Source organism: Artemia sp. Qi Xiang Cuo, chromosome 14 (assembly GCF_049724085.1).
Source record: "Artemia sp. Qi Xiang Cuo chromosome 14, ASM4972408v1, whole genome shotgun sequence".
Lineage (NCBI taxonomy): Eukaryota > Metazoa > Arthropoda > Branchiopoda > Anostraca > Artemiidae > Artemia > Artemia sp. Qi Xiang Cuo.
The window spans coordinates 9,031,878-9,052,593 of NC_142807.1; the positions used below are offsets into that span (position 1 = coordinate 9,031,878).

Sequence of the window (20,716 nt, forward strand, 5' to 3'; positions counted from 1 at the left end):
CACATGGTCTCCACCACAGTTAGCGCATTTAGGGGACAACTGACAGGGAGAGTCCTTTGATGATTCGTGGAGATCGGAGCATCGGGAGCATTTCACGACTGGGCTTCTGCAATTGGCAACTACATGGTCAGGAGAACGGCATCTATGGCAACAACGCGGGATCTGAAAATACTCAAAAACGCGCAAAAATTCATAGTCAACTTTCAATCCATTTTTAATGGCATTGATCTTAGTTGCAACATCTACAAACGAAATTCTGAGTGCATGGGAAGTTCCAAGCCTTGTTACGTCAGAGACTCCAGGGTATTCAGTAAGGCGAGAGATATCGTAATCAGTGCCTATACCCTTTAATAGACCAAAATATTTCTTTTCGATAAGTTTGGCTTTAGAGTTCGCTAAAACTGAGGGCACAGCCTTGCAAAAATCATTCACAGTCACATTATCGATTCTTACAACAAGTTTATCGTTAGACGACCGTATGCTGCTAATTGCCTCATGACCGGAGATCTTGTCAATTACCTCTCTACGTTTTGTTGGGTTATTCAAAACCTTAGGCACATTCGAGATAACAACTGTGGCTAGATTATCATTCGCGGGGACAGTAGGTAATGCCGGGAAGTTCATATCATAATTTGTGAGCTTAGAATCAATAACTTCTAGAGTTCGGCCAATATTATTAATCTTGGTAGCTAAGCGTGAATATGCTACAGCCGGTATGGTACGAACTTCGGTTGGAAGTGGGATCACATAAATAGGAATAGTTATGTTCTCAGAATCACATTTCCGGATTAAATCAATCATATCTCTGATATTGTTTGTAATTACTTTATTGCCAACGCGCTTAGGACAACAGTCATCTGGAACTGTAGCTGAATAAAGTTCAATCTTTGCAGTTGAAACAGCCGAATTCTCGAAAAAATCAACCGCATGACTCACAATAATACCTTCGTCAATTCCCGCTTCGAAATTCACTTGGAAAAAGTTCAAAACAGGCGAATAAACATACTTGTCATTATCGCTTGCAGCACTCATAGTCCGCTTTAAACCGGTTTATCTAGGCAGGCAATTCACAACACGTCTTGTCTTGGCAAGAGCTAAATGAATACTGTAGAGCGTAATGAGTCAATGATATCAACTAATCAATAATTCACAATGAAGGCAATAACGAGCAAACACAATATCATCAAGAAATTTGCTCAAATGACATTGTAATTAGTTGTAAACGTATCTCATGAATTTACAGTAAAATAATTTTTGGAAAAAAATACTGTGTTTTTGGAGAGAGGGAGCACATTTTTTTGAATATTTAATTTTGTAAAAAGCTAAAACACCCAGACCCGCTTCATCGAATCTGCTTGGTAATATATCAACTTTATGGGTAAGCAAGGCAGTGTTTTAACAAATAATACAGTCCATCTGCAGAGGAGAAGGTGCACACCTTGGAAAAGGTTGGCAACCACTCCTCCAAGTGGTTCTAAGGTAAAATATAAGCCAAAAAGACTTCCAGCTCTTTTATTAAAAATTACTTCACGTCATTTCTGTACACGTCACATCACTTTGTACACGTCATTTTTGCGCAAACAACATAAAAAAACGATAATCTGCACGATTATAGTACTTTTTGCCAGAGGTTCTCACTGTTTGGTCAAAGAATTTCGGGTTTAAACCTTTCCCCTTAGAACATGTGTTTCCAGGTTCCACGAAGAAGAAGTAGTTTAATAATAGGAACAATCTATTTCACCTTCATCCAGATATTCCTATTTCTCGTTTTCCATTTTCAAAGCAAAATTTTTTCATGTCGTTCCACATAGGGAACATAGGGACCATATTCTGTAACTTATTTTGTCATGTCATTTCATGTCGTAAAATTTTGTCATGTCGTTCCACATAGGGAACATAGGGACAATATTCTGTAACTTATTTTGTCATGTCATGTAGTTGTCGTAAAATTATGTCATGTCATGTCGTAAAATTGTGTCATGTCGTTCCACATAGGGAACATAGGGACCATATTCTGTAACTTATTTTGTCATGTCATGTCGTTGTCGTAAAATTATGTCATGTCATGTCGTAAACTTTTGTCATGTCGTTCCACACAGGGAACATAGGGGCCAAATTCTGTAACTTATTCATAAATTAATCAGGATTTAAGGCTGTGTTTATTTTTTTTCCATGTTGCTGAATTTTTTGATCAACCATGGCCCATAAAGGTTGTTAATTTTAGTAAATATTTTCATCATTATAACCATCATCATTAATCAATTTAACAGGAAAAACTTCAGAGCATTTATATGCCATGGGAATTGCCCTAACCAACATGACAATCAAAAGGAGCCAAATAATTCTTCTTCTTCTTCTATTTAACAGCAGGCGGGCTTTTCAGTAAAACTATTTAGCCCTTTTCCTTCTGCTTCACTCTGTGGGCTACAGAGCAACTGGCTTGATTGCCTCATATTTATTAGATATTTTCAGATATCTTTCAGCAGATCTTTCGACTCTAGGAGTTCAAATATAAGATGATAGATGTCGATTTCTATGCTCTGTGTGTAGGTATAGTTGGCTAGACTCTTGGCTGATAGCGGGATTTTGTGGTGTTTGAAGCATTTTAACAGTTTACAAAGCAAGGTATGTTGTGCAGACGTCAGCATATTACATTCAAATAGGCAATGGTCAATTGTTTCATTATTCATATTACAATGCCTGCAAAGAGGGGACTTCTTTTTTTTAAAACCGTTGCCGTATAAGAATGAATGATTCCCTTTCGGCATCTTTTAGTTACTGATCAAATTGGGCATCAGTTGGGTTTTTTATCCCAGTTTTAATTTAAAATTATCTCTACGCGACTCAATTTGCCCACTGCAAGACATTACGCAGCCCTTTTTTAAATAGAGTAAATGGCGTAGAAAAAAAAATCTCACCTAAAGAATTCTTTTGAGTAGAAACAAAGCTCAGAAATGCTCAACTCTGATGGATCAATTTGTTCTTCTCCCTCCTTTGCCAATTTTTCTACAAATTTGTCTCTGATGTTGTAGAAATGTTCGAATTCAGCAGCCTTACTTCTTTTTAACTTTATCATCTTTTTCTGAGCAGGCTTTTGCATCTCAGTGACACTACAAAAATAGGACTAACTCAATCTAATTTTTATAAAAAAAAAGGAAACAAATGAGAGAAACAGAGCTTCTTCACCGGGAATACTATCCTAACTCATACTGTGATTTTATATTAAAGGCTAAAGTGTACAATTTCCTACTATTGTGGCCTTTTGAACGAAATTAGGGAGGAGCTCAATTGATAAACCTGCTATTGAAGGCAGCTATTGGCCGCTAAAGGCAAAATGTCTTTTTTTTCAAAATTAAGATAATTTTTTTTCTTCAAAACCTAAGGGGGTTAGGGGCGACTAACTATGGAGAATTTGTTCCATGGACCTACTACATGTTCACTTCCAAGAATATTAATGACCCAATAGCTTTTTATAATTGCAACATCTTATTAAATCTCATACAGGAAACCAAAAATATAAATATCAAGATATTTTTAAATGTATCTTACAGAATCATAGCAAAATTGTGCTGCTTTAAAAAATCTGGCGTGGATGATCCAAATATTATAATTCCTACACCAAACACATCTACTGTGGAATACCTACATGGGCACCCATATAAGGGGGCAGAGGGGGCTACATCCCCCTCCTGGCTGAATGATGCTTCCTTATATTTTATATTTTTGTTTGTGAGACTTCTATTATACAGCATTGGAAGTGCCGACTAGACCAGGTAAGCCCCCCTAAAATTCAGCTTATGGGCACCAATGAATACTTACATTACAAAGCTATACTTTTCTTTATTTCTACGTTTCTCCAAATTGACCATATTTCACTTCCTGATTTTTACTAAAATTCGCACATCAGTCAACCCGAGGAGAAAATTTACCATCTTTGGTCTTAATACAGCTTCAGAAAATAACAGGTTGCAACTTTAATAAGTATTCCGACAAATAATTTAATATTACTTGACAAATTAACTTAGCCCATTTAGTTCAGAGTTATTTATTTCTAAAACGAACCCAGGACACAGCAAGTCAGTTTTCTTAAATGCAGTATCTATGGTGCTTCAAATTAATATTAGCAACTTTCTTACTGTTTTTTTTTTAAGGGGTACCTAGCTACCCCTTTAAGAGCAATTGCTATGATTTTTTACAATCAGTGCATCCCTATTTTTACGGTTTAAGGCGATGTGATACTTTACAATCACAGATTTACCCAACTGATGCCAATCTCATATTATTCTTATAGATAGGAAAAGAAGAATTCACGGCCTAGCAAAGAACAAGAAGCTTCTCTTTTTAGGCACTTTTCGCAAACTGGAAAGCGAAGTCGGCTTAGCTTTCGGTAATTTGTTTTCATTATTCGCGGGAAGACAAGAATGGGCTAGATTTAAAAATGAACCCAAGACGCTAGTGTTTAGTGTTTTTTGGTACTAAATTCAATTTATTATGCTCACGGTTATAATGAAACTTCCAATTTCGAATTTGTTTTTGGTTCCTGTTATTATAAGTTACTTCAAGAAAAGAATAGCATTTTTGAAAACATTGCAAGATAATGACTGAGACCAATTGTTAATACATGTTTATATGCAAAAATTGATTATAACAATGGAAGCGCTGCCAGTTATTAAATAACTTTCTTTTTTCCTCGCTATTCACGGGTAGCCGGTTTAATTTTCACTAGCCCGTCTTATAGGCTAAACCAGCTTCGTTTTACATTGATTTATCGCGACTGACACTTTTTTGCCACTAAGCCACGTCTTGTCGCAAAAACAACCTTTATTTAGTGCAATGTCAGATTATAGGGTTTATGACGTATTCAAACTTGACCCAAATATATACTCCTTTTAATATACTAGGATATAGCGGAGCAAGGTTAAATACTCCCCTGTCTCTATATAATTAAACATTATTAGGATTTATTCAACTGTCTCCTGGATGTGATATTCTAGGCAACAATCCCCAATAATACATTTTAGATCCTTGAAAAAGTAAACTATAGGATGCACTCTCAAAACAATGGTTGCATAAATAAAAGTTCCCTGAAATTTAGGCTAACTTGTTTTTAGAATCAAATTTGTATTATCTTTGTATTGATTTACACTCTGGTTTATATTTTTAATTTTTAGAGACAGTATAGCTTTGTCCACAATCATGTGGTATCGTATAAATCCTATCCTGGCGCGCCACTGGTGTAATACCTTTCCTGCAGTTAAAACTGAAGACACGTAAATTACTATTGAAAATCAGAATCAAAATGTTATCTTTCGAAAATTCAGTTCTATCAGCTTCAAAAACAAATGACAAACCACTTAAACACTGGTTAAACACTTAACGTTTTCTTTTTATCATTTTATAACCAAAATCTCCAATTTTTCATTTGGGCTTCAGATTATAAAAGGTGAATTTTTTTTGCAAACCAGGCAATTTTGATTATTAATGGTATGGTTTTGTTATTTTGGTTAATCCCATTATTTTGGTAAATTATAATCAATCCTCTCAAGAAAGGTTGGGAACTGGTGTACCTTTGTACATCGGTTCCTAAATTCCTACATACACAATTGAAGCCTTCAAGGGATTATGGTGTTTTCTTTTTCAAGGGTTGGTACACATTTGCAAAAACAAAGCAAAAAACTCTAGAAATTTTTTTCGCTTTATTATAGTGACTTCCCAGACAGACTGTATCAAGCACGTTCTTGGAATAGCGACAAGGGAGAAAGGTCGTTCCTCCCTGCCTTCCCTTTTTTTCCTCCCTCTCCCTCCCTTCCCTTAAATTGTCTGAGATTGTTCACATTTTTTTATCATTCAACTGCTTAATATCTTTTTTAATTCTCTCTCCACTGACATGAATTCCCATCCTCTTGTCGTTATAGATAAAACCTTTAGTTAGCGATTTAGTTAGATTTATAGGAGGTGTAATCCTTAACTTCCTGATTTTTTGACTGCAACAAAACAGTCGTCTTGGTGGAGGAGCTAGAGGACCATAATTATAAACATCCAAAAATAAAAATAAAATCTCAAAGGCTAGAATAGCTTTAACTGTTTCAATAAGACAACTTTAAAAACTTTTTTTTAAAAACAAAACACATTTTGTTGTTCTTGCAAATTCAAAATATTTAACACTTTTAAGGATTGCTATCTGAAACTTTGGAGGCAACTTTCATCACACAAAAATTCCACATAAAAATAAGATGTACTAGATTTGCATTACTATAACTAAAATATCCAGATTTGTAGGGATTTCAGGTAGAAAATTTTAAGTTAACTGCCATGCCCCCCTCCACCTCCAAAGGCAACACAAAACAACAGGAGGTTAAACAATTAAAAAAAGATTTTTTGCAATACAAGACTTTCCAACATAAGCAAATTCTTTTGTTTATCAGCACATTGCCTAAGCTTTTGACTAAAAAAGCTTATCATTTTCAGGAGAGTCCTTTTGGATTGGATTCCTTCAGACTGATCTCCCAGTAGCAGATCAGTCTTTTGGACTGATCTCAGACTTAAGATGAAGTCAGACTTCATTATAAATTTTATTTCTTCATACTTGAATTAATTTTATTTCCAGCTTGTTTTAAGGTTAGTAATTTTTGTCGTTTTAAGTTTGATTAATTATAAAACTTACCCCCCCTCCCACAAAACTCCAGGTGATACAAAACTCCAGGTGATCCCCCCCTCCAGGTGATACAAAACTCCAGGAGGTTAAAGCAATGAAAAAAGACTTCACAATATAAAATTTTTCCTAGATAAGCTACTGTAATTCTTTTGTTTAAGAGCACAATGCCAAGTTTTTTAATGATAAAGCTTATCATCTTCAAGAGAGTCCTTTTGGATAGGATTCCTTCAGACTGATCTTCCAGTAGCAGAGAGCTCTCTGCTTCCATAGAGTTAATCCCATTTCTTGAAATTGATTTATTCCAACTAGTAAGAAAAATTAACAAAAAAGAAAAACTAATCACCTGTGAAGTTGACTAGAGCTCCAGAGTAATGCCTAAGCAGCAGTTTGAACAAAACATTGGTAATAAGAGTAATAAAACTATTTACATAGCAAAAAAATAAGCAAAAAATAAATTTACCTGTTTTTAAAGAAAAAAATAGTCTCAATGCAACTTCTGGTTCAACAGGTATGTTCCTAGTAATAGTAATGTATTTATAACATCAAAGTATAAAATATGGAAATTCATTATATCATATTTCTCTACCAATATAAATTTTTTAACAGGTAGGCTGAGTTTTGCCTTAAAATTCAGACATAGTCATTTCATATGAACTTGGGTAGAGGATCTAGGAGGACCAGTTCTAGGAGTAGGAGCAGATCTAGGAAGGATCTAGGAGTAGGGTTTCAAGAGCGTTTAGCTTTACCCCCCCTTCTATTACACTGCTTCTTAGCCATGTCAGCACAAAGAGATTGTGGTGAATTCCCTAACCAAGATTATTCCCCTCAAATTGCAACCTAAAGAGGCAATCTTTTATGCTGTCAACCTATTTTTTTTTACCTATATTTAGCAAAGCATATTATAAAAACCTATTAGATATATAGAGTAAACGTATCTTACCTCCAAGCATCTATGTCAGATCCATCTATTGAGTTAGAACAAATTGAGTGAGAGTCTATTCCTCCATTGACACCTCTACTCTGCTTGAGTTTATGGAATGCAAATTTATCTTTTCTTACACTTTGCAGAGCTGTTGCAGAAGTTGCCAGGGATAAATCTGAAGATTTTTTTTCTTCTGCCACTGTCCTAGGCAATTGTCTAACTTCAGTGTTTGGAAGAATTTCTGCTTCAGACCTGATTTGTGAGGCAAGTTCAGCCAGAGCCTCATTTACATCTTGTTTAGTTTCTGCTCTTTTATGTTTCTCCTCTTTTTTCCTTATTTCTTTAAGTTTTTCAGTTGCAGGTTTAACACACCTTGGCTTGAGAGACAGTTGATTAAGCATTTTCTTTGGCCCATATTTAGTCGAAGATGATTTACACATATTATTGTCATTACTTTGAGAGATATTTTTAGGTTTCACTTCCAAACTTTTCAGAACTGTTTTCGAAGATTCTCCTACTGGCATAGCCTCATCATCAATTTGATTTACTTTGCTTAGTATGTTTGAAGTATCAATCTTCTTGATATCTATTGTTGCTTCAGTGGCCAGTTCATCTGCATTCTTATTCCTAGTAATAAGTTCTGTGCTTTCACCTGTTTCAGAAAGGTTGAAACCCCTTTCACCCCTTTCAGAGTACTCAGAGCGTTCTTGTTTAACTTTTGTGTTCACACTGACATCTATATTGCCCCCTTGTGGTTTGGGCTGTCCACTTTCCAAAGCACTTGGACATGTAATAACAGTGGCTGTGATTTCAGTAGGTAAGGCAGCATCACTATTGTCTAATACTTTTCTCTCACTGTCTTTTGAAATCTCTTCTTTTTCAATTTTAACGGTTGCACTCTTCCCTGATATTCCATGACCTGGAATAGATCCTGCCTTTTTGACCAAAGGTCCAAGTTTTGGCTTTATAGTCAATCTTTTAAGCATTATATTTGCATGAATGAACACCTGAAAAAAAATAACAATACATTAATATAATATCTTTTTCCATAAATGATTTTTACATACACAAAATAGGATAGCATTTACAGGGAAACTAGATCCTTCAACATTCCTGGAAAAAGTTACAAAACTAATTAGAGGAAAATGAGAACAAAAAAAAAAAAAAATCTTGCAGGGCATCAATTAGAAAGCGTTATTTACAACAAGCCATGTCTTCATAGCAAAAAAAGTGCTGGTTGCATACAACCTATGAAAAGAAAAGCTGGCTTATAAGTGTAAACTGTCTAGTAGAAATTAGTGTGAACCCCTATCAAGGGGGAGGGGTTGGGGTTAGGGGATTTGAGCCCCCCCTCCCGAAATTGTTGTCCAACTCGTAAAAACGTAACAAAACTAAATATAAACAAACTTATGATTGTTTTTTTAAAGTTTTTTGCAACCCCCTCCCTGATTGTGAATAATGAGACATAAATCAAATTATTTGAAGATTATAGTCATAATTGAATGTCTCAGTCATGATTTTACACGGTTTTCAAATATACAGATGATTTCTTGAAGTTTTTGATTATGTAATAAAGAAAAAAGTTGAAATAAAAAGTTTTATTAAAATCATTAATAATTAATAATAATTTGAAGCTTAATAATTTGAATTCAGTGGTAAGAACTAGTTGCCAGAAATAATTTTCACTAGGAGCCATGATATATTTTTCCAGTCTAGCTAATTCTAGTCTTCCCACAAATAAGAGTCTGAGAGTTTTCCAATAAGAATAGAATGCTCTGCTGGCTTTGCTTTCTAGCTTGCAAATAATGCCCTTAGGTTAGATCAGTTAGATACCAAAATTTTACTTAAAAACAGTTTATGAATGTGGGCAGCAATGAAATGGATTTCCAAGCATTCCTCCCAGTACATGCCTACATGCCTAAGTAGAGAGACTATACAATAACTCACTTTTTGTCCATTTAAGACCATGATAATGTTATCAAAACCAAGGAATGATCAACAATGTACTTTTCTAGCAGGCAATGTGCAACCCCTTCTATACAAAGAAATTTAGTAGGTAAATGTTCAATTTTACACAATATCAGTTTTATGACACAATATCATACATTCAACAACATAATATCAATACCAAATATAACATAATGTCAAATCTTTTACATAATAGGATATAGGAAAGATGATCTTTCCAGTGAAGACTCTGACGTTGATGTCTCATCGGGTTCCTCAACTGACGAAATGGATATCTGTGATACTGTTGGCAGTGAGCATGAAGAAGAGGAGGAAAAGAAGCTAAACATACAGCTAAATGAGTACTATGCTGTAGCATATGATACCAAACGAGATCAACAAGGCTGGTATATCGGAAGGGTGCTTGATTTTCCCGATGAAAATCTTGTTCGTATAAAATATCTTTGATGCCTGAGCCTAGCCGACTATTCATACGATTGGCCAAAAAAAGATGACATTGACGAAGTTGAAGAAAACTACATCTTTGCCAGACCATTGAGGCTCTCTGGAGCTGGTCCAAATTCGGCACATCATCAGCCTTTACAAGAAGCACATTAGTGCCTGCAAGTGATCAAAAGTTTGTTTTCTCGAATCTCTCTGATACTAATTGAAACTGCTTTTTTTTTTTTTTTTCCTATTATTTTAAGTATGTCGTTACCTTTTTAATATTTAAAATAAAAAATTTTAAAAAATACATTTCTAAGATACGTCTCATATTTACGGGGTAAAACCAGCACTGTCGGAGTTACCCCATGATAAGCAGAAAGCTGATGTTCCGCTGTGGCACATACAAACCATTAACGAGAGTTTTTGGTTTTTATGGTTTTTCCGTACATTGAGGGACCCTCTGTCATGTCTTAGTGTGGAATAATTTTTATCTCTACTTACATAAGATTTACCTGGGAGGTGCCGCATTTACCCCCAGACTCGGGGTAAGTTCGGCCTCCCTGAGATGGGTTACTTTGGTGTAGCAACTCATGGAAACAACAAAACTTGGGGACTTTCTGGATTGTGCGGAATATTATTAGTATGATCAACAGCAACATCAAATAGTTTTTATTGTGGCAGAAACTCCAAAACAATCTTGGGACCAGATTAAGCTGAAAAAAACTCAATAAAGGGCCGGACTTACCCAAGTTCACCCTAGTGCCATCACAGCCGTCACACGTGCTCCACTTTGTAGCTGCTAATATAGCCATAGGATGTAGCTGCAACTGCGTGTAGCTGCAGGATATAGCCATCACATGTGCTCCACTTTGTAGCTGCTAATATAGCCGTAGGATGTAGCTGCAGCTGCAGCTGCGTGTAGCTGCAGGATATAGCCATCACATTTGCTCCACTTTGTAGCTGCTAAAAGGCCCAGAAAACAAGGCCGCCCCACAGGTGGACTTGCTACAATAATAGATAGACATACTAACTCCGAACTGTTTGCAAAATCTGACCATTTTCTTGCAGATAAAGTGGGTGATACTGTCATTGTTAAAGTATACCTGCTGACAGACTATAGAGACGAAAATTCTGAAACGAAGTTTGCTCTAGCATGCAGAAAATTGGGTAAATGTTTGAGTAAAATCAGAACCTTGCACCTCCATTGGGTTCTGTTGGGGGACTTTAATTGTGACCTATTGAAAAGTGATAATCCACATACGGCTCTGCTTCTTAGCCTGATTCCAAATGAAAGTGCTCTATTACCAAAATCTGCTGATTTTACATATATATACCCCTCAGGATCAGTGTCAAACATGGATCATGTGCTTGTTTCTGGTAGTATTGCCAGTCGTGCAGTAAGTGTAAGCGTACTTAATGATTTTGTAGTATTTGACCATTTGCTGTTGTCTTTCAGTATTATGGCTCCATTTAACCGTGCACGGGTAATCCAAGATTCTAAGTGGCGTACTGTGGTAGAATGAAATAATATTGATATACCCCAGTACCAGCATTTTATTGATAATATTCTCGCGAAGATAAAAATACCATTTGAGCTTCTCCAGAATTCGGTTCCATCTTCAATTAATGAAACTTGTATTAAATTAAATATATATGTATCACTTATTTCACATGCTTTATTACAAGCAGAAAAGCAGTTTGTCCCTTGCACTAAAGTACAAGTTGGATCCCAAGTGAAGGGCTGGTCCCAGAATTTTTTACTTGTTGAGGCTTTTAATAGGGCCAAATTCTGGCTAAGTAGCCTATCTGGATAAATTGCAACCGTCCCACAACTGGTATTGTAAACCAGATCCGTTTACCCACCAAATGCCGTTTTTCAGAAGAGCTAGATAAACATAGAGCTACTTTTCGTTCCAATTTTTCTGAAAATTTTTTAATAACACAGGACTTTTGTGGAAAAATTTAACACATAAACAAAAACAAAAGCCAAACCAGTCATTTAATATCCCTCCCAAACTATGGGAACAACATTTCTCCAGAGAGTTTTCAGAACCTGATCCAGTAATAGAAAATCCCTCCAAAGTTACCTCAAAAAGATACTCAAAAAGATACTCGAAAAGATAGGGGACAAATCAATGTTTACTGCATCAGTTTTGGATGTTTATAATATAATTAGTAAAATTAAGAAACCTTTTTCAAGAGGTACAGATCACGTTTGCGCCAAACACCTCCTATATGGAACCCCTTTTCTTTTTTCCCACCTTGCCCTACTTTTCCAAATGGTGTTTACAAAAGGAATAGTTCCTACCTCGTTTTCAACTGGCCGTCTTACTCCTGTCCCTAAAAAAAAATAAACCTCTAAATGAGTGCTTGTCATATTGGCCAATAACAGTAGCTACAACTTTTTGTAAAATTTTTGAGAAGTTGATAATGCCTGAGCTGGTTGATAAATGCTATATGCCCCACACCAATTTGGGTTCCAGAAAGGAATAGGGTGCGTTCATGCACTGACGGCACTGTCGTTGGTCTTGATTGATGCTGATAAATCTGGAGAACCGCTTATTCTAGGGAGCCATGATGTCAGTTGTGCTTTTGATTCAATAATTCACGTGCATATCCTCACTGAATTGTATAAACGCGGGGTCAGTACCTGTATTATTTGTGCTTTGTATGATATGTATAATCATTTAAATGTCAGTGTTAATCTGTCTGATGGAATTATTACAAAGATAACCATACCTGTTCGTTGCAGAGTAAGGCAAGGTGCCCTTACATCCCCAATTGCGTTTATCAACTGTATTCTCGATGCAAAATCTCAAGCAGTTTCTTCCTGTATTTTAGAAGGAATAGATGTGTCTCTTATTGCTTATGTGGACAATGTCTTTAACCCCAGCCGAACGGTAATGGAGTTTGAGAAAAATATTTCCATTTCGAGTCAAGAGCATTTAAAAATACATCCTAAGTTAAATGCTGAATACTTAAAGGTCATACTATTCAACTGGGGACCAGTTCTCGAAGGATTTAAAATTGATCTTAAGGAAGTATTGGTTGCTCCTAAATCTTAAATGAATTATCTTGGCCTCCCAATCGGTAACTCCCTTAAAACAACTAAAAAGCTTCTCATTCACCATTTCCAGCACCGGATGTCCAGTGCCTATGGCGGCATAGTTTCCAATAAACTTCGTTTTAATTGCCAGCTGCTAGCCAAATTATATAACTCATATGCGCTCCCAAATTTTTTATACCTTGCACCTTTTTGGCATACCTTTTTGGCAACAGAATTAAAGCAACCCCAACAAATTTATTACCGTTATGCTAAATATCTTCTCAGCCTCCCCCCTGGGCAAGTAATTCTTGGGCCAATAGGAAATATGGTCTAATTGACCCCAATGTTGCCATTGGCAGATGCATTGCAGCTTACAATAGGGGAATGAATGGACACCCCTGGTGTTCCCTTTTAAAACAATAGGTCTTTCACGTTTACTGTTTTTGTGTTTGTTATAGACACTGTATGATTGTTTGGTTTATTATTATGCTTGTGTGCTTGTTCCATAAGTTTTATCCTTGCTTGTCTATGTGCTTGTTTTATTGTGCTGTCATTTTCTGGTTTATTACTATGCTTGTGCAATTGTTCTATGAGTTTTAATTTCGTTTTATTTGTCATTATCTGTCTTTTTCTTTTTCTTTTCTTCTTTTTTTTATACTCCATTTCATCATTGTATTTCATCGGGTTATGAATAAATTCAATTCAATAAAAATTTATCATGACCACATAATAATCAATTTTACAAATTTTACATGTTCAGTTTTCTTGATTATTTCACTAGCTAAAAGTTGAACATGCCAGCCAATGCACCTTTCAATACTGACTTCATATGTACTAATTTGACACCCTTTCAAATATGACCTAGTCCTCCCTAATGGAACCAGATAGCCTTCTCCTGTTTCCAAAACTTTGTTAATTTTGTTGATTGTTTGTGCTTATTTTTCATTAACAGCCAGTTCATAATGCCAAATAAACCCAAACTAAGCAAAAAAATCACCAAAGTTGGTAATTAGCCTAAGTCTACACAGGGGGAGGAGATGGGGTACATTTACAAAGATAGTGATAGGGATAATCACTAATAATATATTTGTCTGTTGCTCTGATATGTTGCAAAAACCTGTTACTCTGTGTAGACTCAAGATATCCAGTTTAGCCTGAGTTATTGTGCTGAGTAGTAGACAAAATATACTATTTTAAGAGTTATAAATGTGAATAATAATAAAAGGACCATAATAATCTGATTAATATAAATATGGTGCAAATTAGGAAACTAAGAATTTCATTTTTTTTAAAATTTGATTGCCTATATATCCTAAGGTATTATAATGGACCATCATGAAGGCTTGGGATAAACTGTCACAAACACAACTTTAACCATAAGAAAAAGTATAAGATTAGTCATATGAAATATCTCTTTCTGTTCTAGATGTCTCCTTCTAGAAAGCCACTATTCTACAATTTACCAACCTAATTATAGATTTCTGTTTTCTTTTATAACTGTTGATGCCTTGTTTTCATTGTGAACATGTTCCTTGACCTGCAAAAACTGTTAGACCTAGGTTCAGGATCATTAATAGCTATAATATTTGGGGACATGGGGAGCAAGAGATTATACCAACTGGCTGGTCATTTTTACCAACTTTTGTTTGCCAATAATTAGCATAATGTCTGTTTTGAGTATGAAACTTGAGAGCAGAGTTCAGCCTAAAGAATTGTCTAGCCTGAAAAAGAATAGCCCCTTAATCCATTTTCTTGTATAAAGCATAGGTGTTGATCTAGTGGAAAAAGGAGTACTATGTGAGAAAAAAAGCAATAATATGATTAATATACAAGCAGAACTTAGAAGTGGAAATTGGCAATGGCAATTTAAATAAACAAATAAAACACAGAATGAAGAAAATCCAACTACAAAACTTCAGTTAAAAAGTAAAAAATCTTGGTTTTAAAGTCTCAAAATATATCCTGACAAGGTGATCAAAACAGTGACAGTTTGCCAAAACTACTTTTTGCCATGGTCAAAGTTGTTGATGCTGCCACAATCCACTGATAAACTGACCAGAGAGTTAATAATAATAATAATATAATGCAAAACAAATAGGCCACAGTTGCATAAATTTCCTGGAATAGGAATAAGTGTGATCAATGACTTTATTCCTTTCAACCTCAGTCCTGGCCAATAGCTCTAAAATGAGCTCTACAAGGTCTAGGTCTTTCCTTGCATAACTTTGGAAAGGCTTTCATAGCTGTCATCCATTTTGCCCAGCAGCCTGGATTTCCTTCTCTATCTGATCAGTCTCAGAACAGAGTCTATGAGCTGTTGCATTGTCACATGGAGTTTTGTGTTTGCAATCACCAGATCAAGCTGTTCAGTCTGAGGCTTTTCTGTAAGAACCATTGTCTTGAACATGACTTGGTGCATGAACATAGGCATCATTTGAGTCAAGTCAATAGAATCAAGTCAGGTGTGCAATGCAGAAACAAAGCCTTTTCTTTTATTATCTTGTCCTTGTTCTATTCTATTAGCTCTTTGACAACTTCAACAATAATGTCTAAGCTGGTTCACAATGCTGTCAAACTCTCTGACCTGGATATCCATCTTTTTATTGATAGGTTCTTCAGCTTCAGGTCCAATCCAACACTCTCAACTGCTTGATTAATTAGCAATAACTCATTTCGTTCCACCCATAAAGAAAACATATAGCTCCTGTATAATTTTAAACAATTTGCTTGGCAGCTAAATCTGTTCAAGCTTGTTTTTTTTAATTGGCAATGATCTGTTTACAATAGTCTTTGTCAAATGTTTTCTTGCACCCCAACAATTTATTTTTACTCAATTCATTCTTAAAGTCAATATTTCTTTATTAATCCATTCCTTTATTCATAATTATTAATTTAAATTCCTTACTTAAAGGGGTTCAGGGGTTCCTTACTTATTTAGGTTCAGGATGCAATTTTGGGTATATATTTGCACATTGGGGACTGGGGATATATACTCTGTGAATATATAGGCCAGATTCTAAGAAATTCATGAATTTCTTAGACAAACTGAAAAAACAAGGAAAGAAGTGAAGATAAATTACCTTAAATTACCTTAAATCGCACTTGCTAGCAATATGGACGAGTCCAGTGTACGCCAGTTAGTGATGATAGGGCCGCAGGACATCAGCTTCATCCCATTGCATTAGCCATAGTTTAGTTTCCCATTCCTTATCAAGATTGGCTTTGAAACTGTCAACAGATGGTGAACTCACTGTCGTTTTGCTCAGATCGTTCCAGAGGCTTATGATGCGGTTGGAGAAAAAATGGTTCCTCTTCCTTGTATTAGCACGCTTCTGAAAAAGCTTCGCTGAATGACCCCTGGTTCTTGACAACTGGGCAGGCTGAAAGAGGTCCTTGTTGTCAGACTTGAGCAGTTTGTAGGTCATTATCATATCACCTCTTTGCTGACGGTATGTCAGAGTTGGTAGCTCTCAGTATAAAGGTTCAGTAAATTTCTAAGCAGCCTTATAATTAAGCTAGGATGAAAGTGAAAACATCATTTGATTCCTTTTTTTATGCTCTTTCATAATTCAATAATCACTTATGTCACAAACTGCGTCTTGAGTCCTTAAGGTATTTTATATGAATTATGAAAGAGCATAAAAAACATCAACTGATGTTTTCACTTTCATCCTAGCTAAATTATATGGCCCACTGCAAATTTACCATGAACATTATCCCCCCCCCCCCCAATGTACAAATATTTACCCTGAATTGTTGATGGCAATCAATAATATGATTTGTATTTGTATGACCTTCTCCAATTGTTAGAATAAGCCCTCTTCACTGGGTATTCTCACCAGCGCCATCTTTTTTCTTGGGTAGATTGGCACGCCATCTACAGTTTCAATTTTATATTGTGCCATTTTTGATTCTTTATCGTTAAGAAGTGTACTGGGAACGAGCAGAAGAGGGGAAGGAACCTCCTGCAAGCGACGTATTGTACACGCCTGTATTAAGTTAACCGTAAATTGCTGGGGACAGTTGAGGGGGTCCTTACACTTCTCTTGTTCCTAGGTTCCTTCGTTGCCGAGCTGTATTTCATTTCGTACGAAGATGCCGCCCGATCGACTAGTCCGGAATGCGGTTTTAAATTTTGCTATACGGGCAAGGAGTACAGGAAATACGTCTGCTGACATTATCCAAACTGGTTGCGGATTTTTTCCTGAAGAGAAAATTAATGAAGCAAAGAAGTTTATTTGGTCCGAGGGACAGATGTCTACCCGCCAAACGGATAGGCAGAAGAAAGCGGATACGTTTGCGGACATTCTGAAAGTGTTGGATTACTGTGATAAGAATAATGTCCAGCTACCGAAGTTCGTCATATATGAGCCGGATGAAGTACCCTCTATTCCTGGCGAAGTTACAGCGACTCTTTCGCGCAAAGTAAATGACTTGTGCCTAGAGTTCCGGAACTTCCTCTCAGCCCAAAGCTACGCTGTTCCGAGTATGTCTGCAACTACTGAAGTTTCTATCAACAGTGTCTCTATCAATAGTGGTCATGCTCATGTCAGTACTAAGCCATCCTATGCCGTTGTACTGAAAGACCTACCAGAGACTCTAGACAACCCAATTGCTCGTAAGGGTTTCGTGGATAGTTTATGTCCAAATTCTGACGACATTAGCGAACTTCGCAAGACTAAACAGGACTGGAAGCTCTACGTCAAGTCGAAGGCGACTGCAGAGAAGATTATGGAAAATATGAGGTCTAGGACACCCACGGTTACAGCGTCACTGAAGGAGCGCTTGTTCATCGGAGTTCTAAAACGAGTCCCAAATAGTATGTCCCACACGGATGTCGAAACTATTGTCCCAAATGCCGTAAAAGCAGTGGAAATAGGAAAATACGAACATTCGAAAGTATTCAAGGTGTACTTTGAATCTAGAAAGAATCTAGACCGTTTTCTCGCGGACTCCGTCCGCGTTGGCTACGAGAAGCTGCCTGCCGAGGAATTTAATTTCCTACCGAAACGTTGCTACTCCTGTCATGGACTCGGTCATGTGGCGGCAGATTGCGCCGCATCTCCCATCTGTGGCCGCTGTGGTGGCACTGACCACGTATCTAGTAAGGACAATAAGTGCAACAACGATATGTTCTGTATCACATGCAAAAAAAGAGGTCATACATGTTACAGTGTTCGGTGCCCTTCAAATAGACCTACCCCAGCGAAGAAATGAATCGAGGACCCTTAGCCTCTTATGCGATTGCCTCGTGGAATATAAATGGAAATCTGTTAAGTCGGTCTGTGTTTTTGAAGGACTTTTTATCGAAGTGTGACATAGTGTGTATTCAAGAACATTTTGCAAACACTTTGAGCCTGAGCCTTTTGGAACTATCAACTAATCACAAAGTGTTCTCGGTTGCTGCGCGCCGCTCTCAGTCTCATGGCCGGCCTTGTGGTGGTCTAGCGACTTACGTGAAGTCATGTTTTACTTCTTCTGTCTTTGATTCAGCAAGTGACTTTTTAGCGGTTAGAATCCAGAATGTGGTTGTGCTGAATGTATACTTACCCACGAACTATCGCGATGACCGTTCTGAGAGACTTTTTGCCATTAGTGTCGCTCGTTTATCTAAGTGCGTGGGCAAAATAAAAGAGCAGGGCTTATGCTGCATCGTGACTGGTGACTTCAATTGTGACCTAACTGACTCACTTAATTCTTCTGGTGATTCTGTTCGTCCAAGTATTATCTTCGGTCTGTTTGATGATGATTACTTGGTTGCGCCGAAGAATAAGAGTTTTACTTACGTCCATAATTCGGGTAGCACATCTAATTTAGACCATGTTTGTCACACGCGATCTGTAACTATTGTGGAAGTTGGTGTTAGTGATTCTAGTTTTACGTCAGATCATTTTCCTCTGTTTTTTAGTGCTCGGTTTGATGATGTCGGTCCTTCTTTTATCCCGTTTGCTAAAAAGCGATCTGTGTTTTATATTAGTGATTGGGATAGGGCGTCATCTGATCTCTTCCAGAATGCGTGTAATGATATTCTGGCGAAAATTCGCGTACCGTTTGATTTATTAATGCGGAGTTCAAAACAGAATATGCGGGATTCTCGAATTCGGCTGAATCTATATTGTAGTGAACTTACTCATGCCCTATCCCTTGCAGAAAAATCGGCGGTACCCATTAGGCGAGTAAAATCTGGAACCAAAGAGCCCGGTTGGTCAACTAATAGTAACTTGCGCAATGCTTGCTTTTCTGCTAAATTTTGGCTCTCGGTCTGGATTGAAGCAGATAAGCCGCGGGATGGGTGGCTGAGAAAACTGTACATCTATACGAAACGTCAGTTTGCAAAGCAGCTCTCTTTGCATCGGAATTCGATTATTTCGTCTTGTTCGGAAGAAGTTCGGTCGCGGCCTAATAAGCTGTGGTCTAGTCTTGTGAAAGAAGCGCCAAGTCAAACCCCGTCTCTTATACCACTTTCTTCATGGATTGAGCATTATAAAAAAGAATTTTCTGCTCCGGATCCCCATCTTCAAAATAGTTATAAAGCGAGACTCCAAGATTTCTTTGAGCATGCATCTAGTCCGGGACCGATTATTACAAAGAGTCTGATTATTTCTGCAATTGGGAAACTGAAGAAAAAAAAGTCTAGAGGATATGACGGGATTTCTGCACAACATTTGTCGTTGTGTGGGGGTATGTTTATTGAGCATTTGGTCCTCCTTTACCAAATGATATTTAATTTGGGAATTGTGCCCGATTCTTTTTCAATTGGATGTCTGACTCCTATCCCAAAGAAAAATAAACCTCCTTCCGATTGTTCGTCTTTTCGCCCAATAACGGTTTCAACTGTTTTTTGTAAAATATTTGAAAATCTGATTATTGAGGAGCTTCGTACTAAATGTACAGTTCAGGCCCATCAGTTCGGTTTTCAGTCTCGCCTCGGATGCGGCCATGCTCTTTCTGCTTTAGTATCCGCTTTAGTTGACGCAGAAGACCGCGGTGAAAGCATCGCTTTAGCCACTCATGATGTAAGGCGCGCGTTTGATTCGCTTCTCCACGAGGAGATTATACTGGATATGGGTTTGGCCGGTGTTGATCCCTGCTCTCTAGCCCCACTGGCTGACATGTATGAAAATCTAAAAGCGGAACTTAAACTTCCTTTACTAGCGAGTGAGTGCACTAGCCTGTTGAATGATGTTGCTGTTTCTCCGCGTGGTAATCCCCTTCTTCCGGTAAAGAAGGGGGTAAGACAAGGTGCCATTTCGTCACCGACAGCATTTAATAACAGTATCGTAAAGCCGCAATCGAAGTCACTTATGACTTACATTCTGCGCGGTGTTGATTTATCTTTGATTGGTTATGCGGACGATGTACTGAACCTGAGCCGCTTTCTGCAAGGACTAGAAGATAATTTTACTCGACTACAACAAGAGTATGCTCAGATTGGACTTCAGTTTAATGCCGACAAGTCTGAAGTACTGCTGTTTAATTCGAAATCTGATGCTGGTCGAAGCATCACAATTGGTGTTTCTACTGTTGGGCTCGCCGGTGGCATTGTATATCTGGGCCTTCCTATTGGACGGTCAATACTAGAGACGCTGCGGTTACTGCTTTCTCATTTTCAGAAGCGGGTTTCATTTATGTATAGCCGTATTGTGGCAAATAAGCGGAAGTTTGACCGTCGTCTGCTGGCCCGGGTGTACAATGCTAT

At 37.1% G+C, this 20,716-nt stretch overlaps 1 protein-coding gene across 4 annotated transcripts in view; it reads right to left on the reverse strand.

Annotated features, from left to right (window-relative positions):
• Positions 1–20,716, reverse strand: part of LOC148944093 (uncharacterized) — a 394,466-nt gene that overhangs the window by 66,030 nt on the left and 307,720 nt on the right. For 3 of the 4 annotated variants that reach the window (XM_089100726.1, XM_089100725.1, XM_089100723.1), the window contains exons 2-3: positions 7,596–8,584; positions 2,919–3,110 (exon numbers count right to left, since the gene is read on the reverse strand). In XM_089100726.1, coding sequence (XP_088956852.1) covers positions 2,919–3,110; positions 7,596–8,563 — 1,160 coding nt within the window. In that variant the 5' untranslated portion in view covers positions 8,564–8,584. Of the gene's footprint in view, positions 1–2,918; positions 3,111–7,595; positions 8,585–10,716; positions 10,862–20,716 lie in introns of those variants that run through there. The other variant, XM_089100724.1, reaches the window with a different exon arrangement.